Source organism: Lagenorhynchus albirostris, chromosome 2 (assembly GCF_949774975.1).
Source record: "Lagenorhynchus albirostris chromosome 2, mLagAlb1.1, whole genome shotgun sequence".
Classification (NCBI taxonomy): domain Eukaryota; kingdom Metazoa; phylum Chordata; class Mammalia; order Artiodactyla; family Delphinidae; genus Lagenorhynchus; species Lagenorhynchus albirostris.
The window spans coordinates 177,724,730-177,745,975 of record NC_083096.1 but is presented as its reverse complement, the minus strand read 5'-3'; the positions used below and the strand labels follow the sequence as shown (position 1 = coordinate 177,745,975).

Sequence of the window (21,246 nt, the reverse complement as noted above, 5' to 3'; positions counted from 1 at the left end):
AGTAAATGAACACATCAGGCCACCCCACTTAAAGGGCTGGATGCAGGCAGTCAGCAAGTGGGTTTAGAGCAGTGGTTCTCAGCGTCAGTCACATCCTGGAATTATCTGGGAAGGCTGAAAAGATACTGATCCTGGGTCTATCCCCAGAAATTTTGTTTATTTGGTCTGGGAAGTGGTCTGGGTATCCAGATTTTTAAAAGCTCTCCAGGGCGCTTCCCTGGTGGTGCAGTGGTTGAGAATCCGCCTGCCAATACAGGGGACACGGGTTCGAGCCCTGGTCCGGGAAGATCCCACGTGCCGCGGAGCAACTAAGCCCGTGAGCCACCACTACTGAGCCTGTGCTCTAGAGCCCGCAAGCCATAACTACTGAAGCCCATGAACCTAGAGCCCGTGCTCTGCAACAAGAGAAGCCACCACAATGAGAAGCCCGGGCACCACAACGAAGAGTAGCCCCCGCTCGCCGCAAACAGAGAAAGCCCGTGCGCAGCAACGAAGACCCAACACAGCCAAAAATAAATAAATAAAATAAATAAATTTATTTTTTGAAAAAGGCAAAAAAAAGCTCTCCAGGTCATTCTATTGTGTGGCTAAAGTTGAGAACCACTGATTTTGAGGTCAAGATTCTCAACTGGCTGGCCATTATGTCACTTATTAAAGATATTTTCTTTTGGGAATTCCCTGGTGGTCCAGTGGTTAGGACTCTGCGCTTCCACTGCAGGGGGCACAGGTTCAATCTCTGGTTGGGGAACTAAGATCCCACAAGCTGTGCAGTGCAGCCAAAAAAGAAAGAAAAAAAATTTTTTTCTTTCCTTCCTAGAGAAGGGTAAAAGGAGGCCGAAAAAGAGGTCATTCTCTCGCAGCTAGAGGCCTATTAGGTGAGAAGCCTGTGGGTGTTCTGCTCTGAATGCAAACGGAACCTCTGTGAGGAAGCAGGAAGCTTATGTCGAGCAGGGGAGGACGGGGCAGGCTAAGCGGGGCTTTCTACCAGGCTCACCTGCAGTCTCTCCCACCAGATCTGGCGGATGATCTCCCGGCGCTCGGGGACAAGTTTGTACTGGATGACCTCCTCCAGCTCGGAGAGCATGTGGCAAGAAACCATGGCCTGATGGAAGCAAATCGCATTCCAACTTAACACAGCGTGAACAATTCGAAAGCCAGGCTTCAGTTCAGTCATTCTTTTTGGTCCCACAGGCATGCTCTCGGCAGCCTGTGTGTCCTCACGAGCCCACTCTGCAAAAAGAACTGAAATGTGCTTCCAACCCTGCACCGTGCAGACGGTCCACACTCACCCCATACGCCCGGCTGTAGCTCTCTCCTGCCATCGCAGTTAACTCAGCGTCCAGCAGGTCCCGGGCTTTGTCGATGCACTGGAAGAGAAAAAGAGAAGCCCTGGAATTGAGCTGTGGACTTGGGAGCTGAGGGAAGGGAGGGCTGTGATTTTCAGGCTTCCCAACTAGCTGCAGAAGTTACCTGTCTCACTGAAATCCTAGTGATAAAGAGAAAAGTTCACTGAAGGAGGGAAGAAACCTTTTACCAGATTTGAAAGCCTAGAGAAGAGCATTATCTAATTTCTCAGAAAAGACAGAAATGTATGGCAGCCAAAAGCTTAACATCTTCGATCCTGTTTAACAAAGGAAGGAAAAGTCGTGCTTAGAAACAGAATCACTGTTTTCTTGCATCTCAAGAGGACAGCTTGTGGATCTACCTTCTTTCACCTTCGCCATGCTGGGCATGCTGGGAAGAACAGACTGTGCAAGCACTCAAATGGCCCAGCTGGTTGTCTCTGGCTTTTAAGCGCCTTGTCCTCCTGAGGGAGTGCCTCTGAAATTGGCAGAAGAATGCCAATCCTCTCCATGTAAATGGGAGCTTTTGTGCCTGTGACTGGAATGACCCAGGTCTCAGTTCTCATCGTGTAAATCAGAGCCTGGGGCGGTGGGGATGCCATAGGACTGCAGTTTGGGTCTTCTCTGTTTCATCAATTAAAACCCCTGCATGTGGAGCTTTTCCTTTTTGAATGTTTAAGGTTTATATGACTATGTCCCCATCCGGTAGCGCTCAGGTCGTTTACCCAAGCACCTCACCCAAGACAGTCCGGTGCCTGACAGGCTGGATGTGATTACCTCGTTATTTTATTCTGCAAGACAGCACAGGATATCCAAATCAAGTGCTAACTTTCCTAAAAGGTAACCAACCAGTGTGTGACACGCCTGCAGAGCCAGAAGAACCTTGTGACTGACTTCTGCTGCAGAAGGGGGCATGCTGCTCTCTGAATTCTCCTTTGGTAAAACAGTTTTTCTCTACCACAAGCAGTGCTAAAGCAACATGGTAAAAAGGATGCAACGATGACCCAAGAAGCCAACTCCAAAAGCAATCTAAACGGTAACTTCTGGAACACGTGTCCCTCTCTCAGAGCAGAAAGTGGCCCCGGCTGATATGCTGGGAGTCATCTTCTTACTGAGCCTTGTGCTCCGAAGCCATTCTAACGAGGCCACAGAGCCAAACGCCAGAGCTGAAGTACAACAGCCTGTTTACACAGGCGCCACGTGCCAGGCGCGGACAGGGTGCATGCGATTACCTTCCCTTTGTAGGTGGTCTGGGTACATGGAGGTCTGTACCTGCTGCGCCAAGGAGAAGAGGTCCTGATGCAGCGCCAGCACGGCTCTGTAAAACGCCCCATCGTGGGTATCCCGAGGGATCATGCAGGTGTACTCCTCCATGCTGTCCCACTGACCTACACGCACGCACACGCACACACAGAAAAGCATTAGGGTGGTCAGCTTGCTGAGCTAAAGGCAGCAGCTCAAATAGGCCTTGTCACTGTTACGTGAATTTAGCTTGGGGTTCAAACAGGACACACTTGAGCCTGCTGTAGCCGAATCCTGCAGAGCCTCTACACTCTGTGAGGCTGAGAGCCAGTTTAACAAGGCCACATCTGTCTTCCAAACACAGGCCTCCACTGCTGCCCCAGGGAGTTCCATGAAAGATGGAAGGAGCCACATAAGCACAGGTCAGGAGGGTGCCACGCAGCACCTCATTAACCTGGAGAATTCGCCCAGCTTTCTCTAGGTGAGATGGAAGAGCTTTCTTCCCAACCAACGGAGGATCTCACAGTTCAATGGTACCTTGGACATTATACTTCCCCCTAAACAACTGATATGGTCATTATCCAGACAGGGGACAGGATGAGACAAACAGTTTGCTTGTCTCACTCTGGTAGTACCTTTGCCTCAGAGGGAGGAGATAAATATTTTAAGAGGCTCTGTTACAACAGAAAGATGGGCTAGGTCACAGCACAGTAGTGTCATATCAGGGCAGACTGGGGAAATGGTGGCATCTGGAAAGACACAGTCACTTCCCCTGCTGGGGTGAGCATGTATCAAATGCCAGGATTTCCAAAACCATCTGCAGGAAAGACACCAGCTTCATTAGCCGCAGACTGCAGGGCTGCTGATTTTACGAGGCCTTTTCCTGCCTTTCACTCCAGACCACTGGTGCACCCATTCTCTACGCCTCTGGGCAAAAGCAAATAACAAATGATGACTCCTCAGGAAGCAGTTTGGTTTTGAAAAACGTTCTGGATCCAGCTCAGAGCTCAAGAAAGGAAAGGATATAAGCTCTGTGGCTCAGAGGGTGAGAACGGAGGTGCATGTTGCGTAGCCTTCCTCTGGACTCCACAGGTGCAGCTCCCACCTGACATCCACGGGCCCTTTCCCCTCTTACTGAGAACATCCCTGGAACAGACACTGGGAATCCTCTCTGCTGCGGTCTGACGTCAGAAAACGACACTTGTCTGCGGGAAGTTTTTAGGAAATCGCTGCTTGAAAACACTCAGGGAATGGGAGGAAGGTGGCTGAGTGCTGGGCAGCAAGGAGGAGAACAGAGAAAACAAAACTGCCAGAATGTTTATAACTGTTGAAGGTGAACAGCATATAGGGGTTCATTTTACTAGTCACTTTTGTATTTGTTGGGAAAATTCTATAATAAAAGTTAAGGAATAAAAGGAGATAGACAGCTGACTTCTCTCATTATTCCTGTAGGATAGAGACATGTTGGTGGAGCTCCAGCAACCATACTGGATCATGAGGTGGTGACCCCATGCACAGCAGAAATATGGAAAAAGGCTAATGATGATGGAGCCAGATGACAAACAAACTTCACTAAATATCTCAGTTTTGATGCCTGATCACTGTTTTCCTAGGCCTCCCTGTGAATAGCCATTATTAGACACATCTAACAAAGTTAGTCAAAGTCATGAGGTAGAAAGGACAGATGGAGGAGGGAGAAGTGGACGTGAACAGTTTTATGCTTCTATAGCCCTGACATCTCTGCTTGCAGCCACAGTGCCACACTTTTCAGATGCGAGCCCCCAGCCTCACTGTCCTCACCTTGACTGGGTGCCTGGGAGGGGAGCCTTACCTAAACCCCATGCAGCTGCAGCAGCCATCCGGGCCATCTTGGCTTGGGTCTCATCATTAACCAGGGTCCACTTTTCACAGCACTGCTGGTGGAGCTGCCCCCTGAAGAAAAGGAATTATACAGTCAGGTTAACAGATATCACCTCCATCTTTCTCTCTAGCCCCTTAGGTTAGCTGGAGGCTGTGGAGGAACTGGATGATAGGGGCCTGCCTTGAACCGGGAGCCTTTAAAGAAAAAGTACTTTTGACTGTGTGATATAATTGAGAAGTGACTGGTCATTTGTTGTTTCTATGGCCTGGTGGCTCATAATTTGTCTGAGAGCGAGTTTATCTAGGATAGGGATCGTGTCTAACTAGGTGTGACGTGAAATGTGAACATCTGGCCCCCTTCATAAATATTAAATAACTTTTCTCCTATGCCAATGAACTCTGGGCTCTTTCCCTTTGGAAGGCCTACAGAGAAAGCCATCTGAAGAGACACATCTGGACATTCTTTTGGGTTCCAAGCTATAGGGAGAATTGGCTTTTAAAAGTATCATACCAATGCTTGCAGTTTGAAATGAAACGCAAATGCAATCAATCTGCACAGAGGAAGAAGGTGCTACAATGGTCACATCTACCAGAAATCCAGATGTTGCTTACTCTCAGAATTGCGCACAAGTACCGTGAGTGTGGGTGTGACTAGGAGACAATGAGATACGTATGATGTTCAGCAGACTCTGATACACAGAGAGAGCAGAAGCCCTCAAGAAAAGATGTCCTGTTGGCTGTTAAAACTGCTGCCCTCCCATGTTGCACTTCTGAGGGAAAGGAAATAAAATTCTGCTACTGGGCAAAATGAGCTCCTGCTTTCATGTGAGCTTCAAGACTCAGCTAGGAGACTCCTTAATCTTTCCTGCTTTCTGAAAGAGATGCTGCAGGATGTTTTAACTTGGTATTGGGAGTGGAGTCAAGAGAAAAGGTACAAGTTCCAAGTGGCCCAGCTCAGAAGCCTCGTGGGACATGAGCTACACTGCACTATAAGGTGACATGGGGGACAGGGAGCGGGGAGGAGATAAAGATGTTGAAGGGATCTGGGCTGGGCTCACCGAGAAGCTGACTGCTGACCACATCTAGGAGAACTGCTCAGGGCCATTATCCAGCATCATGGCCTGGCAGTTATTACCTTTCACTGTCTCTCTGTCACAAGGTCAAGAGAGCCAGGGATGCAAGCATTCTAGCTCAAAACGCAGCCAAGATAAAAAAGAGGAAGTGGGCAGCCATCCTGCCCCGTGCACTTACTAAAGCTCAGAGACAGCAGCTGGAGGAAGCTCAGTGTTGTTTTCCTGCCGTCTAAACTGAGAAACCTTCACTCTGGGTCCTGCTGGAGGTTATCTTAGAGCAGCAGTTCTCAGATTGTTATGTGCATCATAATCCCATGGAGGGCTCCTTACATAGATTGTTGGGTCCCATCCTTGAGTTTCTGATTCGGGAGGTCTGAACTGGGGCCTGAGAAAGTACATTTCTAACAAGTTTCTAGGTGATAGTGATGCTGTAATTCAGGGGCCACAGTTAGAGAACCACTGGCTCAGAGCATAGAACAGCTCCTCTGGGCAGCACATTTTCGCTGTCTGGAGGTAAAGGAAAGCGACATGATCTCTGAATGCTCCTTCCAACCCTAGAACTCAAATTTGTACAGCTGGTAGCCGTAGGCAATTCAGCTTCCCTCTGCTGTTTCGTCAGGACCCCCCATTTCTGTGTCACAGGTCTGGGATTTAGCTTTCCTCTTCATCTCGAGGCAGGGAGCGAGTTCAGTGTGAAACGCCACAAACTGTTAACTCCAGAGACAAAGCAGGGAGCAGTGCAGAATCAGCATCCTGAAAGGCAGCCCCGCCAGGGGACACAGGCACCAACTTCAAGCTGAGGCTGTGTCAACAGTTGTCAGAACTGTTGTCAGAACCTGGTCGGTGCACACAGAGGCGGGGTTCCTCTCCCACAAACATTTGTTGCAAATAGGGATGCGGAATATACTGAGTCCTAACTCTCAAAGGCACGGGGACGAGCAAAATCAAAGAAATGAGAAGTATGAGACTGTCTGGGGGGCAACCACTAGGAGGCTCTTTGGCACCTCTCACTGACCCCAGGGAGGACTGGGTAAAAGGCCCTCCAAAACCCTGACTTTCCCACCCAGTGCAGCAGCAAAAAGTGTAAGGAGCGTTCTTGAATTGGCAATGCCTAAGTACTTGGCTGTCTATGATCTCATTCCTGAGGAATCTGTCCTCAAGGACCCAGAGGCCATGAAAGGAACAGTGCAGGGAGGTTTACTTAGGTTCAAGTAGCTGCAGGTGTGGCTGGGGAGCTGGGGGAGGGGGTGGCTGTCTCTGGTACTCAGCTCCCAGAGGCTGAGCATGGGGAGCGGGTCTTAACTCACTGGTAACCCTGGATCAGGTGAACACCTGCCTCGGGCACGTTCAGGATACATACTCAAAGCAAAAGCAATCCAGAAGTTGCACTCTAAATAGAACTGGCTGAATAAACCATACAAAAAACCTGCATATGATCAGGAAAAGAATTCTACTTCTTTCATTTCTCTTTTTTTTTTTTGCGGTACGCGGGCCTCTCACTGATGTGGCCTCTCCCGTTGCGGAGCACAGGCTCTGGATGCGCAGGCTCAGCGGCCATGGCTCACGGGCCCAGCGGCTCCGTGGCATGTGGGATCCTCCCGGACCGGGACACAAACCCGTGTCCCCTGCATCGGCAGGCGGACTCTCAACCACTGCGCCACCAGGGAAGCCCTTTCATCTCTTTTTAAAATCTCTTTTAGCCTACTGCATTCTTAAACCCCTTGGTCAGCATCACTAGCCACTTATACTTTATAGGTAATAATAAAACTGGAACGAATTCAAGAGCTCAGAGGTAGATGGCACTGGGTAGTGCAACGTCAGGAGACCTGGATGACTCTGCTCTCGGGAGACCTCGGGCAGGCTATGTCAACTTCTATGAGCCTCAGTTTCCCAACTGTCACACAAGGAGATTAAACAAAATCGCATATAAAGTCACTTCTAACGCATCCAAGCCAACCCTACTTAACCCACCTAAGGACAGTGGTTGTCTCTAATTATGAAAGGTGGGAAGGGCAGGAAAGGTTTCAAGGAGGGAGAAACAGTTCAGGTGGACCTTGAAAGATGGGGAGAATTTCAAAAAGTAGAAACAGGAGAAGAGGAGGTGAGCAATTCAGGGCACTGAATGAAAGAATGCAAAGAAAAAAATTCTGTGGGGTTTGGAGAATGGCCAATCAACAGCCCTTTGGTTAAAGTTCAAACTCTTAACGTGGACCATAAGCCCCCCACTTGATCTGGCCCCTGCCTAGCTCTCTTGCTTCACCTCTTACCTCTTTTCCGCAACACACTCGACCCCACAGCCTTACTGAACTTTCAGAACCCTAACATAATAATGTGCTCGCTCCTCCTCACTGTCTGGGTCCCAGATAGTTATCACTTCTTCCTGGAAGCCTTCCAGAACCTTCCAAGCTAGGATTAGGGCCCCTTCTGATATCCCACAGCCCCTGGGCTTCTCCTCTCCTTTAAAACTGTATTCACTCTGTGCTACAGCAGCCTGGTCGTCTGCCCTGTAAGCTCTGGGAAGGCAGGGGCTGTGTCCCTCTTGTTCATGCTGTGTTCTCAGGGGCTAGCACAGACACCAGCAATGAGTAAGCGCTCAGTACGACTGGCTGAATGAATGAATGGGGCACTCAGTCCCATATGCAAGAGGAAGTTGAGATAATCTGCTCGTGGGGAGGCAGTACAGCCTTCTGTTTGTTATTTAAAACTGTAGTTAACCTAGTTCATGACTGTAGGATGGCATTTTGTTTTAGCTATTTTAAAAAACTGCACTTGATGCTGGAAAACGGAACAGGAACCATTTTTTCCTTTAACATCCCCTAGCAACTCCCTAGGCCAAGATGCAGGCAAGTGTTCTAAATCAAGCGTTACTGTCACTTCTCCCTGGCACACCCTTTCCCTCTCCCCATTCTCCTTCACCTGTCTCCCAACCGTAGGCCTTCCTCCAGGGAGAACTGCAAGATCACCCCGTTCCCCACTTTGGTCTTTCAGAGCTGTGTGCTCAGACCATTCATTGTCCCTGGGCTCTCAGGCTCTAGTAACCGCCTGCAACGTGATTGTCTCATCGGCCTCACAAAGGAAGAGACCTTATTTTTTTTTTTTTTTTTTAATCTCTGGAGCCTGGCATAGTGCTGAGCCCGTAGTAAGCATTCAATAAAGGTGAAGCACCTGAAGAAAGCAGTCATCTGTTCTTCTTTCCTAAAATCATTAGCAAGAGGTAATAAAGAAAAGAAAAAAAATCAAGGTTGCAGAGTAAGAATATGAAGTCTTCATCAGTCAGTCAAGGTCAAGAGGCAGAGAGAAAACAGCTGTAGATCCCAGGAGCACACCCACACCTGTCCTGTCCCAGACCATTACAAAGTTTAAGTTAAAAAAAAGGAAAGAAAAAAAGCGTCTTTCTATTTAGCACTGAGACAGAACAGAGAGAGAAACACTCCAAAGTGATAGATGATTCCTGGGAAAATAACCAAGTGAAACAAAAATGAGAGTCTTAGGTGAGAACTCTGGTTGGGAGAAGCATTTCAAATGCAACTTGGCCATCATCCCGCTACAGCTTACCATTCCCCCAAGGCCTCGAGGCAGCGCATGCGGCCCAGCATCAGCTCTGGGTCATCCTTGTTGGTGTCCATTTTCTTATCGTAGGCCACAAGAGCATCCTCCCACTCATGCAGTTTCTCATACCAGGTAGCCTGAATCTCCTGCCAAGTGGAAAAGAAAGAGGACTGTTGGGAGGCACAGAGAACACAGGGGTACATTTTTTTTAATCCACAGACTCTCTTTCCCGAGTGTGCCGTGCTGTATGCGTGACACTTCACCCATCACAGTTTGCCCTGGCTTTGACTGAAAAGAACTTCAGAATATCCGGAGGTATGTTTGGTGACGGTGGGAATGCTGGTTCCTTGGCACAGTGATGGAACAACCCTGGGATAATCTGAGAGCAGATGTCAGGCCGTGCTTTCCCCCCCGTCACTTCCAGTCCAGACACAGAAGGCAGCAGAACTCCAGCATGTGGGGATACAAAGACAGGGGAAATCATTTAGGATGGCAGGAAGCCCCGACCAGGGCTCCAATAAGGATGCCAAGGCCTCAATCTGCTGGAATGCTGACAGTGGGCCACATGGCGGGGACGGCAGCTGCTTTCCGGATGAGGCCAGAAAGACCAGGTCACATCTGCATATCTGCTGGAGGAAAACCACTCGCTTTTTAAAAGCTCTCGATTCTCTGCGTTTCTTAATGCATTTTTAAACTTTCAGGAAATAATAATTTAAAATACAATATAATACTGCCACTTAAAATTCTTTGGAAAAACCTTCCTCCCTTCTTCTAGAGTCTCCCCCATCCAATGTTCCCTCCTGCTTAGCACTTGGCAGCTTTACCAGTGGCAGGGGCCAAAGGACGGGTCCCATTACCCGGCAGATGGCGCGCCACGCTGCAGTTCAGTGTCGGCCACGTGAATGAGCGGTACTGCAGTCTAGAAGCTGCAGACTACGGCTCTCTGAATGGCCCGGGGACTGTTTTATGTCTCTGTCTGCCCTCCATCTGCCTCCACCTCAGTCTGTCTTCTGGGCTTCTTCATTACCAGCTTGGTAAACGACCATTTCTCTACTGGGCCAGGGGAGTGGCTCTCCAGGGATTTATTTAACAACAATACGATCCTGCAGTGGAATTTGTATGATACAATGCAGGGCCCACATTTGCTTCCCCCATTACCTTTCTCTCCTTTCTAAATGAAAGTCTTATTTGAGCAGCACGTACACTAACAGCTACTGTGTGCTAAGCTCTCTGACAGAATCTTTTCTCCTTGAACCTCTGTAAGGAGGTCATTTCTATTTTAGGTAGCTAACTTGCGCCTGCTTCCCCAGGCCTAATTCTGCGGCCACAGCAGCCCTTTCCCCAATGTCCATGTACAATGAGGTTTGCCAAAACGGACTCTGTGGAGGGTAAAACCGCCTAAGCTCCATTTCCCAAGCTCGTCTAGAATCATGCCGCTCCACTACGCTAAATATGAAAGCAAAACCTTACAGAGAAAACAGTGACTGCAGAGACTGTACAATTACAAACTCCGAAATTAAAGAGTAACACTGGTAAACTTCCCACTTTGGATTTCTGTACTGGGTGGAAAAGAACAAAGGCTCCTGACGAATGTGTGGCACACACTCAGTATGAACACGCAGAAAGCGGGGGCAGCGGCGTACGGAGCAGGTCACGTAGGGGGCAGGATGTTTTGAATTGCAACAGATTTCAGAAACTATAAGGTTTAAGCAATGAATCCCACAAAATTCTAACAAGATTGCTGTTACCTAATCTGCGCTGAGAAAGCGCGGGCCCTGCCAAGAAAAAGCAACCACTGTCGAGCTTAACGTGACTCAGCCACCTCAATACAACAGAAAACCCACCGTAGGCTTAGCAGCCACCCTGGAGCAACGGCCACCTTCAGAACCTGGAGACGGGGGAGCTCTTCATTTAAGGTTGGTACTCTGAGCCACCGGGGTATAAAACCACCTGAATACCAGATGCTTGTGGAATCCTTGTTTCAATTACTGCGGTCTAAGTGCTAAGGATATCACAGGAGAGGACACCTCTGGGTGGAGTACCTGAAGTGCCCTCTTTGCTGACCTTCCTCCCTCTGCAAACAAGGGTTGTGGCAAAGATGGATGAGACACAGTCCCTTCTGTCTTGTCATCTGGAGATGCTTTCTTAGTCTAGTCACAGATATGCGCTCGAGATGGCAAAATACTCACTGAAAGGTTTCAGTCCAATCGAACAGCCCTTGTAGAAGGCAAAAGCCCGTGAAGTAGTCACTTTTCTTCACTCTAACACACTGGGCTCTCGATTAAGGCAGACTGGAGTAAGTGACCTACTTGACTAATAAAAGGTTCCTCATCAAATATATGGACCCAGAACTTCCTGACCTTCCAGGAAGTCAATGTTAAGTTGATTAAGTCGATGCCTTATATATGGTTTGGAGTTACCAAAGCACTCTCCCAAGACTACAGAGAGTAACAGAATCTTTTTAATATCAGTTGGGCAAAGATGGCAGGAGGCAAGAAGCTATATAAGCAATAATGAAATGGAACAATCCCTCAATATCAGGTATAAATTATGGCATATTTTTTTCTGGAGAATTACCCATGGTTTCCTCTGAAGTAGGTACTGAGCCTTAACTATGGGCCAGTGGCAATGCTGGCTGTCACAGAGGACACAAAGACAACTCTGGTCAGGGTTAAACACCTGGGCTCTGACACCAGACTGCCCGGGGTTCAAGTCCTGGCTCTGCCACTTATTCACGGTCAGCTCAGGTAAGGTTGTTATCCTGCCGGGACCACAGTCTCCTCATCTGTAAAATGGGATAACAATAGTACACATTCAAAGGGTTCCTGTGAGGACTGAATTAGATGAAGTACATAGAGCACATAGCAAAGGGCTAGGCGCATGCTGAGAGTCTGATAAATACAAGTTATTACTGTTTTTTAGATTCTGCCCTCACGATCTCTGTTCAGCTTGAATACACTCCATACAGCCACTGTCTCCTTCAACCTCAAGATATAGGTAGGTCAGCATCAGATTTTTAACAATTGGCAAAAAAACAGAAAAGGAAAGTAACTTTCTTAAGGTCGTGGCTTAGTGCCTCCCTAGCCAGGTGGCTACCTCTTGCTCTTCTAAAAGGAATGAGGCAACTTACCAGCTCTCCGAAGTGTTTCATGGCATATTCTAATACCCCGGCAGCTGCCTCTGGCTGCTGTAGCTTATTATTAATGCTGGGAAAACAAAAGGAATAGGTGGTTACACTCAGCATGTCAGAGGGTGGGAGGTGCAGGGTCATTTGTGGGCAGATGGCTCACCAGCATGCTGGGGACAATGTCTTACAGATGTAGAAAGAGCATCAATTATCTATTACCACCCAGAAAGCTCGGCCTGAATGATTTCATCTTGATCTCATACTCCTAATTTTGAAGGGGCCACATTTGGTGGACAGGAGGCCTTGCCTGCTCTGGGGCCCTTCCTCCAAGCAGCAGACTGGTTTCCTCTCAGATATCATACATCAGGCAGCACATGTCTGTTTTTTAACTAGAAACCCTGGCTCCAGAACGGTTCCTGTTGTAGAACACAACCAGATGAGGTACCTCTGAACTTTTAACTCTTACTTCTTCTCATCAGTTGCCCTTGGTGGTAAGAATAACCAAAATGAATAAAAATCATCAGGCTCTGTGGGTGACAAAGAAGTGGCACTGAGGCTGGGTCATCCACGTCAATGACAGAGAACCCAGCAACAGTCTTGACTGCTCCCCTGACAGGGCCCATCTCTTTCAAATTCAGATGTTTCCCTAGTCCCTTTTCAAAGACCATGCCCTCCCTCTGCAGCAGGCTGTGAAGGGACCGCATCCCAAGTCACTTGCCTGGTCTCTCTGGCAGAGAGATGCTTTTCTTAACAACACACAACTTTGCTGATGTCCTCTGTGGGCAGCATATGGCCAGTTGGGGCTGGAGAACTGTAAGTGTATTGGGGCAACTGGGCAGAAAAGCTGGAAGGCTTGCTGCCTGAAGTTGGTTCATCAGAGAGGCTATGAAGAGGTCCTGAAAGTAGGGGAGCTGCAAGGCTCAGACCCTTGTTCCAATAGGGCCCTATGTAAGAGGGTAAGCAGCAACTAACCCAACACTAAACATAAGCTTGAGTTATGGAAGGAAGGAAGGAAGAGAGGGAGGGAGCAGGCTTGAGAAAACCACAGGACAACAACGACTACATCTGTTCATAGGCAGGGAGCAAAATGTGACAGACCACCCTGGGAGTCTAGACTGAGTGTCCAAGCTCAAGGCTCCAGGCTCTGCAACCAGAGGCGAAAGTAACTGCACAGACATCCCTCTCCTTTATTTACAGGAGTAGATGGGCAACCTTGTGTGGGATCTACTGGGCGGACTGTTTGGTGCTTCTGTGTGGGTCCCAAGCAAAGCAATGAGCCCAAATGTTCTCTGTAAGTTTTCTGCTGCAGGATTCAGAAATATTTTTAATTTCAAAGTGAAGCTGTAACATCATGGTCCTTTAGGAAGCCCTATGAGAGTTTTTCTAAGCTGAGAATGAAAAGCCAAGTCCAAAGGGACTAATTCCACTGCATGCTCATTGTGAAGCAGTTTCCCATTCCTGTTGGCCTCTAAGTCAGGTTCTCAGCTTTGTTGCTCACTCACATAGGGCTGGGTAAAGCGTATTAATAATTAATATTACTGGGTATAGATTTGTGATAATCTAGCTCCTTGAGCCCAAATAAAGATTTTAGAAGCATAAGAAGGCAGGAAAAAAGAAAGCCAGTATATATTCTATATATTATACTCAAATATGTAATATATCATATGTAACTATATATAGTGATATAGTCTATATATTATTTTTAGTCCTGATGTGGACTATTGGGATGGCCCTGGTAGGAACATAAAGTGTTCCGATGAGGAAGATAAGGAAAGTGTTTCTTGCCTGAACCAAAAGAAGTTAACTCTAAGAATCAGACATAAAAATCCAGGAGTTCTAATAACTGTCTTCCAATCTTATGCTCTGGAACATACTCTAATTTTCAAGAACAAATTATAAACATTACCAAAACTTGCCTCACTCTGGGGAATAAAGCAACACAAAAACAAAAGCAAGCAAAAGTCACTCCTCCCCCCACTCGCCCATTTGTTATACATAAAAAGGAGAATTTTACAAGAAACTGATGAAAATCAGGAAGTTGTGACTAGAGACTTCAGAGAAGAAATACAAATTTTACCTTAATGTTGCTATGGCTTCGATATACCTCCTCTAAGGACAGACCAACACAGCTTTGCAAACTTAAAAAGAAAACTCATCACATGGCCCCAACTCCTTTAAGAGAAAGTCCACATAAGTCACCTGCACAGAACTCTCCGCTTGTATATGTGTGGAAGCAGGTGAGGATGCAGACAGCCCCGTGGGAAGGAAAGAGGGGGCTGGGCTCACTGCGGACCCACACTGACCAGGCCTCGATCAATGGCCAGGAAAACCGGGGGTGTACCTTGAGATGCATGACAAGCTCTTGCCCAACAGTAAGGACAGTCACTGAAAAAATGACAACTGACTAAATGTACTAAAACAAACCCATGAAAAATGAGTGGGAGCACAGAGAAAGGGTCCCTTTGATAAATTAAGTTCTGGTTTGAGGACCTCAAAGTAAAGGAGATTGTACACACCTACTCTCGACTGTTCAGAGAGGAGAGATTTCAAGTTAACCAGCTGTTCTCATCCTGTTTATTCTTTCCTCCTCCCTGTTTGCATTCTTCTTTCCTATAGAACTTTCTCCCTAAATGCATTTCTTTCTTCTTTCCTTCCGTGGAGTCTCCCGTGTGTGCCTACAAGGCTGCTGGAGAACGCAACTGCAGGGGCTGAGGCTCTGGAGGTTCTCCTGGTGCTCGAGAGAGTCTACCATCTTGTTTGGGACCTTAACTTTTTCTCCTTCCTCCACGGCGTCTGGCACTCCATCACGAGAGGCAATGGATTATAATAACAACAAAAAGATATCTAAATTTACTGAGGGCTCACTGTAGGTGCCAGGCACTATGCTGATTACTGCTGATACATGTCATCTTAACCCTACGAGGTAGACATTATTAACACTCCCATTTTACGTATAAGGAAACCGTGGCCCAGCCGGTCATCCTTTCCCTTCGAAATTGTACCATTAAAAGGATCTGAAGTAATAACTAAGGGTACAGCTCTGCGGTGGGAGAGAAGCGTGTCAGCTGTCCACTCTCGGCATCAGTGGGCCTGAGCAAATACGTGTAAAATAAGTGACTGAAAGCATGGCATGGGACGTTTCCATGAGCGAACTCTGTATATAATCTGCTGTACGGGAAAAAGGAGCTGTAATGCACCTTCCCTTTAGCTTCCTCACCCATACCATGGCTAACACCCTGCTCTGACCCCTAAGCTCCCGTTTCCTATTTTTTTATTTCCTTTCAGAAGCCACTGGCAACGCCTCCACACCTCCCAGCAGGACAGTCAGCATGCGGCCACAGTGGGCTTTTCCGAGGCAGCTTGTTCGAGGCTGCCAGGCTTACAGACAGAGCGCAGGCTGCAAAGTGGGGGATGAATAAGCCTCTGTGGAAACTCAGAAGTTCCCAGCTACTAAGGCCCCAGTCTCCTGCTTGCTTGGGTGACACAAGACTGTCTGTTCAAATACTCCCTTTTTAAACTCAGATGTGGTTTTATGAGACTGAAGGGAGAGACTGTATGTGTGGCTCATGTGCAGAAACCACCTTTGCTCAAAAGGCCCCCTAATGAGGAGCTCTCGTTTTATGGGGCAGCTGGGAGTTTTCTACAGCCCGTTCAATAATCGCTGCCTTGGGTGCCCCGGGGTCTTTCCGTATTAATGCTGGAGGCTTACAAAGGGCAAACTGTTCAAAGCTCAGCCCAACAGCAGAGGAGTGCTTAACAACACAAACCAGGCCTCACCGATGCTAACAAACAAGTGTAGAGATGGAGGCTTAGGCAGCAACGTGCCCACGACAACAGTGCACAGGATGACAGGTCAACCAGATAGCCTGTCTCCTCTCCACGCTCACCAAGGCCAGAAGGAAAAGATGGCTGCGGCGCAAGAATTTCTAGGCTAGTGGATCCCGTCCCAGTGCTGTCTTGGCATGGGTGTCGGGGTAGATTTGTATCCTACTTCACTGCGCAGTGAGAACATCCAGTTGAGCTCTTGTATAGTTGCGAGTCGACAGAGCAAACAGAAGCTGCCTACCCACAGAATAAAACGCAGAGCCCACAAATAAACCTGGTGTTAGAAATACAATGAAGAGAGACAGACAGGGAAACACAATGAATTAGGATATCAAGAGGGGAAAAGGCAATTATTCAGACATATTCACTCATTCATTCCCCACCTCCCCTCCCTCACTCCAAGATTTAATTTTTATTAAAGGAAGCTGAGTTGAAGAGCTTGAAACTGGAAAATTCTTGGCAATTGAGGGAAACACTTTTTAGAATTGAGTCGAATTAACAAATAAGAATAAGATATGGCCTCAATGCCTCCTACACCAAACAGATTACACCAGGCATCTTTTCTCCACTATCCGAAACTCTCTTTCCAGACGTAGGGAAAGTGTGTAAGCTGAGTAAGGGACTCAGACGTGAAGGAGCTTCTCATTGCCTTGGTGCGTTCCTTGTCCGAGAGCGATGGCTGAGAAGCTAGTGCTGGGAGTGGGGACTGTTTACTTCTCCGTGACTCGCCTCTTCAATCTTTTCCTCGGTGCTTTTCACAGGCAAGTGGGGACCAGTCTCACTGAGGATAAGACTGAAGAAACAGCGGGTCATTAACTGCTCCACATCCTAACTAATGCTGACCCACTAGCAAACCAACAGGAGGGTCTCTGGCTCGGCATCCAAATGTCACTCCTACCACCTGAAGGGAAACCTGAGGAACTGTGTTGTTTCCTAAGTCATTGCTCCATGGGCTTCTGGACTGGTGTCAAATCAATGTCATCTGGCCTGGTAATTCCTCATGGTACAGCTCACTTGGTTATCGACCTCATCTTTTAGCCTTGGTGCCTTGAGGACCTTCGGCTACTAAGAGCAAAGTGATGCAGGATAACTCAACACGAGCTGGAGCCCACTGGAAAGCCGGTCACACGAGGAGCATCTGCAGTCACACCTGGGGGACTACTCAGGCGTTCCTAGTGCTCGCATCAGGAATTTACGAGAATGTCATGCACTTGCTTCCCAAATGGCTCTGGGCCTTCTCTCTCCTATTTCTAGTGCAGACTGTAGTCTACATTTTATTTGGTTCTCTGTCAAGTAAAAATACTCTGAATACCCTTGGTGCTGGGCTGGTGACACATGCAACACAGCTGAGAGCGGACCTGGGCGGGTCTGGCTGAGGAGCTCCTGAAGAGCCAAGTTGAGGCCCAGACGGACCCTGCTTTGTATCAAGCAGTATATCAAGCAGTCTTTTTTTTTTAATGAATCTTTTCTGTTGCTTTATCTTTTTTAATTAATGCACTTTTTTTTTTTTTTTTTGCGGTACACGGGCCTCTCACTGTCGTGGCCTCTCCCGTTGCGGAGCACAGGCTCCGGATGCGCAGGCTCAGTGGCCATGGCTCACGGGCCTAGCCGCTCCGCGCCATGTGGGATCGTCCCAGACCGGGGCACGAACCCGTGTCCCCTGCATCGGCAGGCAGACTCTCAACCACTGAGCCACCAGGGAAGCCCTAATTAATGCACTTTAAAAAAATTTATCTATTTATTTATTTTTGGCTGCGTTGGGTCTTCATTGCTGCACGCGGGCTTTCTATAGTTGTGGTGAGCAGGGGCCACTCTTTGTTGCGGTGCGTGGGCTTCACATTGCAGTGGCTTCTTCTGTTACTGAGCTCTAGGCACGCGGGCTTCAGTAGTTGTGGCACGTGGGCTCAGCAGTTGTGGCTCGCAGGCTCTAGAGTGCAGGCTCAGTAGTTGTGGCGCACGGGCTTAGTTGTTCTGCGGCATGCGGGATCTTCCCGGATCAGGGCTCGAACCCGTGTCTCCTGCATTGGCAGGCGGACTCTTAATCACTGTGCCACCAGAGAAGTCCCCCAAGCAGTCTTTCTTATTTCTCTTATAGAGCGGTAGCTGCTTCTGTCCATCCCTGTTACTTCTTCCAGCACCAAGACTTAGCTCTGTGTCCAACGGATGATTAAAAACAAAACATCTTGATTCCTGTACAGAGCCAGGAAGATCCAGGATTGGTGGGGCCCTGATGTCTTTTCATCAGGCAGTTCCCCTGGGACTCTGGGGAGCTCAAGGGTGTGACAGTCTCTTTTCAAGCAGGACAGCAGTGAAGACAGAAGGCAACGTGAGAACATCCGAAATGTACAGCGGAGAAAGGTGGTGAGGGGTAATTCAAATGCAGGTGGGTAGGGAGAGCGAAGGGGTAGGGAGAGCGAAGGGGGCTGGCAGGCCTTAGGGTCCCCCCCTTAAAGCCACAGTCAGGGCATGAAGATAGCACCCCAGGGTCTGGCAGGACAAACTTTCCTTTCTTGCTTCAGAAACTTAGGAAGAGTAAATTTACTCCTTTTCTACATATTAAGAAAAGGAGGCTGGCCTCATTACACGGTTTCAAAGCTGGGACATTTGGTGTCCTTGGCACCCTCAGGGACCTAAGGCACGAAGACAAAAAAAATCCGGTGCAAGAGAGGTGGGTGGACTGCCTTGGACAACCACATGGGTTCCTGACATCTCAGGCCACAGCGGCTTAAGGATAATGAGCTCTCACTTTGTCTTCACCCTTTCCTTTGTCTGCTCACAGTGTAAATGACACGTCTGTCATAATATCTAGAAGACTTGCCAGATCTGTATGTGAGAAAGTGGGCCTTAAGAATAAAAAAGATAGAATGCTAACAACTGTGTAGATTACGGAAAGGAGAGACAAAAACTATCTTTTCGAGACTGGTAGGAGGAAGTATATCTTTTTTTTTTTAATTAAGAAAAAGTGGGGGGAGGGAAGTTCACGACGATATTAGAATGTTACTTTTGCCCATGCATATTCTGTATAAATACATATTTTATACACAGTGCTAGCTAGAGTGATCATACAGCTTTGGATTCTGCTCTTTCACATATCACAGGCACTTCCTACTTTATCCGGAGTCTTCATAATTTTTTATTTATTTATTTTTCTTTTGCGGTACGCAGGCCTCTCACTGTTGTGGCCTCTCCCATTGCGGAGCACAGGCTCCGGACGCACAGGCTCAGCGGCCATGGCTCACAGGCCCAGCCACTCCGCGGCATGTGGGATCTTCCTGGACAGGGGCACGAACCCGTGTCCCCTGCATCGGCAGGTGGACTCTCAACCACTGCGCCACCAGGGAAGCCCCTTCATAATTATTTTTAACAGCTGCATAAGAATGTCACCCTGCTGCTGGATGGCACGTACAAACCCGTCTCGTGGGCGCACCCTCGTGGCTGGGTGAGAGCAGCACTAGTTAAGCCGCCAGGGCGCCAGGAGTGCGGCAGGAGCTCCCACTCTCTGCTCACAGGTGGTCTGTCCTGTAGACGCCTGCAGGGTCAGTCCTGGGAATCAGAGCGTCCTCCCTGAGGATGAGCACAGTGCTCGGCAACAAGCGGGGCAAGTGGTCCCATTTCACCCATCACCTCCACGCCCCTCCTGGCTGAATGCGGGGCCCGGGCTCCCCAGCACAACCAGAGTAAGGCACTGAGAGGTCGCGGAGACCTGGAGTGTCAAAGCACACGATTTGTGCTGGCCGGGTTTCCAACCCAGGGGCCTGTCAGAGGCGTGCTGTAAAAATGATGAATGGCTGTCACATTTCCAAGGCTCTGGCTGATTTAGGGAGCCACTGGCAGGCGCATCACTCCCAGCATGTCAGCCAGTTAATTACTGCCAACTTTATCTTTCTTGTCAACACTTCTTGACAAATTGGCCATTATCTCTTTATTCTACAACAGTGAGCACTGCTCCTTTTCTGGTGATGCCTGGAGGTTTTTCTCCTCCTTTCTGCTTCTTCATATCCAGAGTGAAATGAAGAGCTCTGAGAGAGACGATCAGGAAGAAGAAGCTGTCAGGAAACAACAAAGCGGGGAGGGCTGACAGACTGAAGCCCAAAGCTTATTTTCAACTACCTCGACTCAAAATAGAGTTGATATTTTGGGTAAAATCCTGATTTCTTGGCTTCTGCATGTCCAAGAGCTCTGACTCAGCCTATTATGTGGATGAAGTTGGGAAACAAAAATGAAATGACCTGGCATCCAGTGACTCGGCAGCTTTTAACTCTCCACACTTCTAATCGTGTGAGCAGATGTGCGCTGGCCTTGTACTCCAGTACGGAGTTAGGCCACATTGTAGTAATACTGATGCCCATTCTGGGATCAGGAGAAGGAAAAAATATGCCTACCTTTTTAGTAAGGAAAAGCTGACAGACGAGGAACATAACATACTGTAATTGAATCACCAAGATTCACAGCCAATGAGATGTCCAAAAGAATCTGGAGAGATCAATGGTGTTACCACTGATCCATTTCATTGTCACTGGGACAGACTGTGTCAGAGGTGGCCATGGGGCACCTAGCGTATTTCATCAATTCTAAGAGGTGCACTTTAACAGCTCTGAGACCATGATACAGCTTATAATTCAAGGTTTCAGAGTGCTGTGACCCAGTTTAATTGCCAGCAGTTTGTTCCCCCTCGCAGTGGTACATGAAAATCAGAAACAGCTTTGCTAACTCACCGTAAGAGTGGTCGCACTAAATCTCCAGCCATTCCTGAGGATGAGCTAGACGCAGTGGAGGAGCAGAGGTTAACTACTGACCGACAGCAAGCGGCACCCTTTAGAATGGTCTTGGGTTACAAGGAAAGACCCTCTGTCCTTTTGGTCAGCTTTAGGAGAAACCCCAGGACTCCTCCCTTTGTACAACTCCTCACTCATGGTCAGCTTTCTGCACTGAAAAGCAGCTTTCCTTGGAGTTTGTAAGATGCCCTATAGAGGCAAGCTGTTGTAAAGTGGACCTGTAAGAAGTCTTTAGAGCAGCCAGAAATAAATTTAAGCTCTACTGATGACTGGTGAGGGACTTGGCCTCTTGGGTAATGGCTGGATGTAAAAGGGCATTAAAGAAAAAGATGGGGCTAAAAAGAAAGATATAATCTGTGCTTGTGCTCGGGCTACAAAGGGGCTTCCTCCATCTGCACACTCTTTGCCGCTTGGAGCTTTCTACAGGGGTATGGATTCCTCGAGGCACACTG

General features: G+C 48.1%; 1 protein-coding gene across 4 annotated transcripts in view; it reads right to left on the bottom strand.

The window, feature by feature from the left end:
- Nucleotides 1-21,246, bottom strand: part of MTOR (mechanistic target of rapamycin kinase) — a 117,704-nt gene that overhangs the window by 29,203 nt on the left and 67,255 nt on the right. For all 4 annotated transcript variants that reach the window (XM_060141441.1, XM_060141440.1, XM_060141444.1 and 1 more), the window contains 6 exons: nucleotides 12,198-12,273; nucleotides 9,074-9,213; nucleotides 4,417-4,517; nucleotides 2,616-2,731; nucleotides 1,290-1,367; nucleotides 995-1,102 (listed from right to left, as the gene is read on the bottom strand). In XM_060141441.1, coding sequence (XP_059997424.1) covers nucleotides 995-1,102; nucleotides 1,290-1,367; nucleotides 2,616-2,731; nucleotides 4,417-4,517; nucleotides 9,074-9,213; nucleotides 12,198-12,273 — 619 coding nt within the window. The remainder of the gene's footprint in view (nucleotides 1-994; nucleotides 1,103-1,289; nucleotides 1,368-2,615; nucleotides 2,732-4,416; nucleotides 4,518-9,073; nucleotides 9,214-12,197; nucleotides 12,274-21,246) is intronic.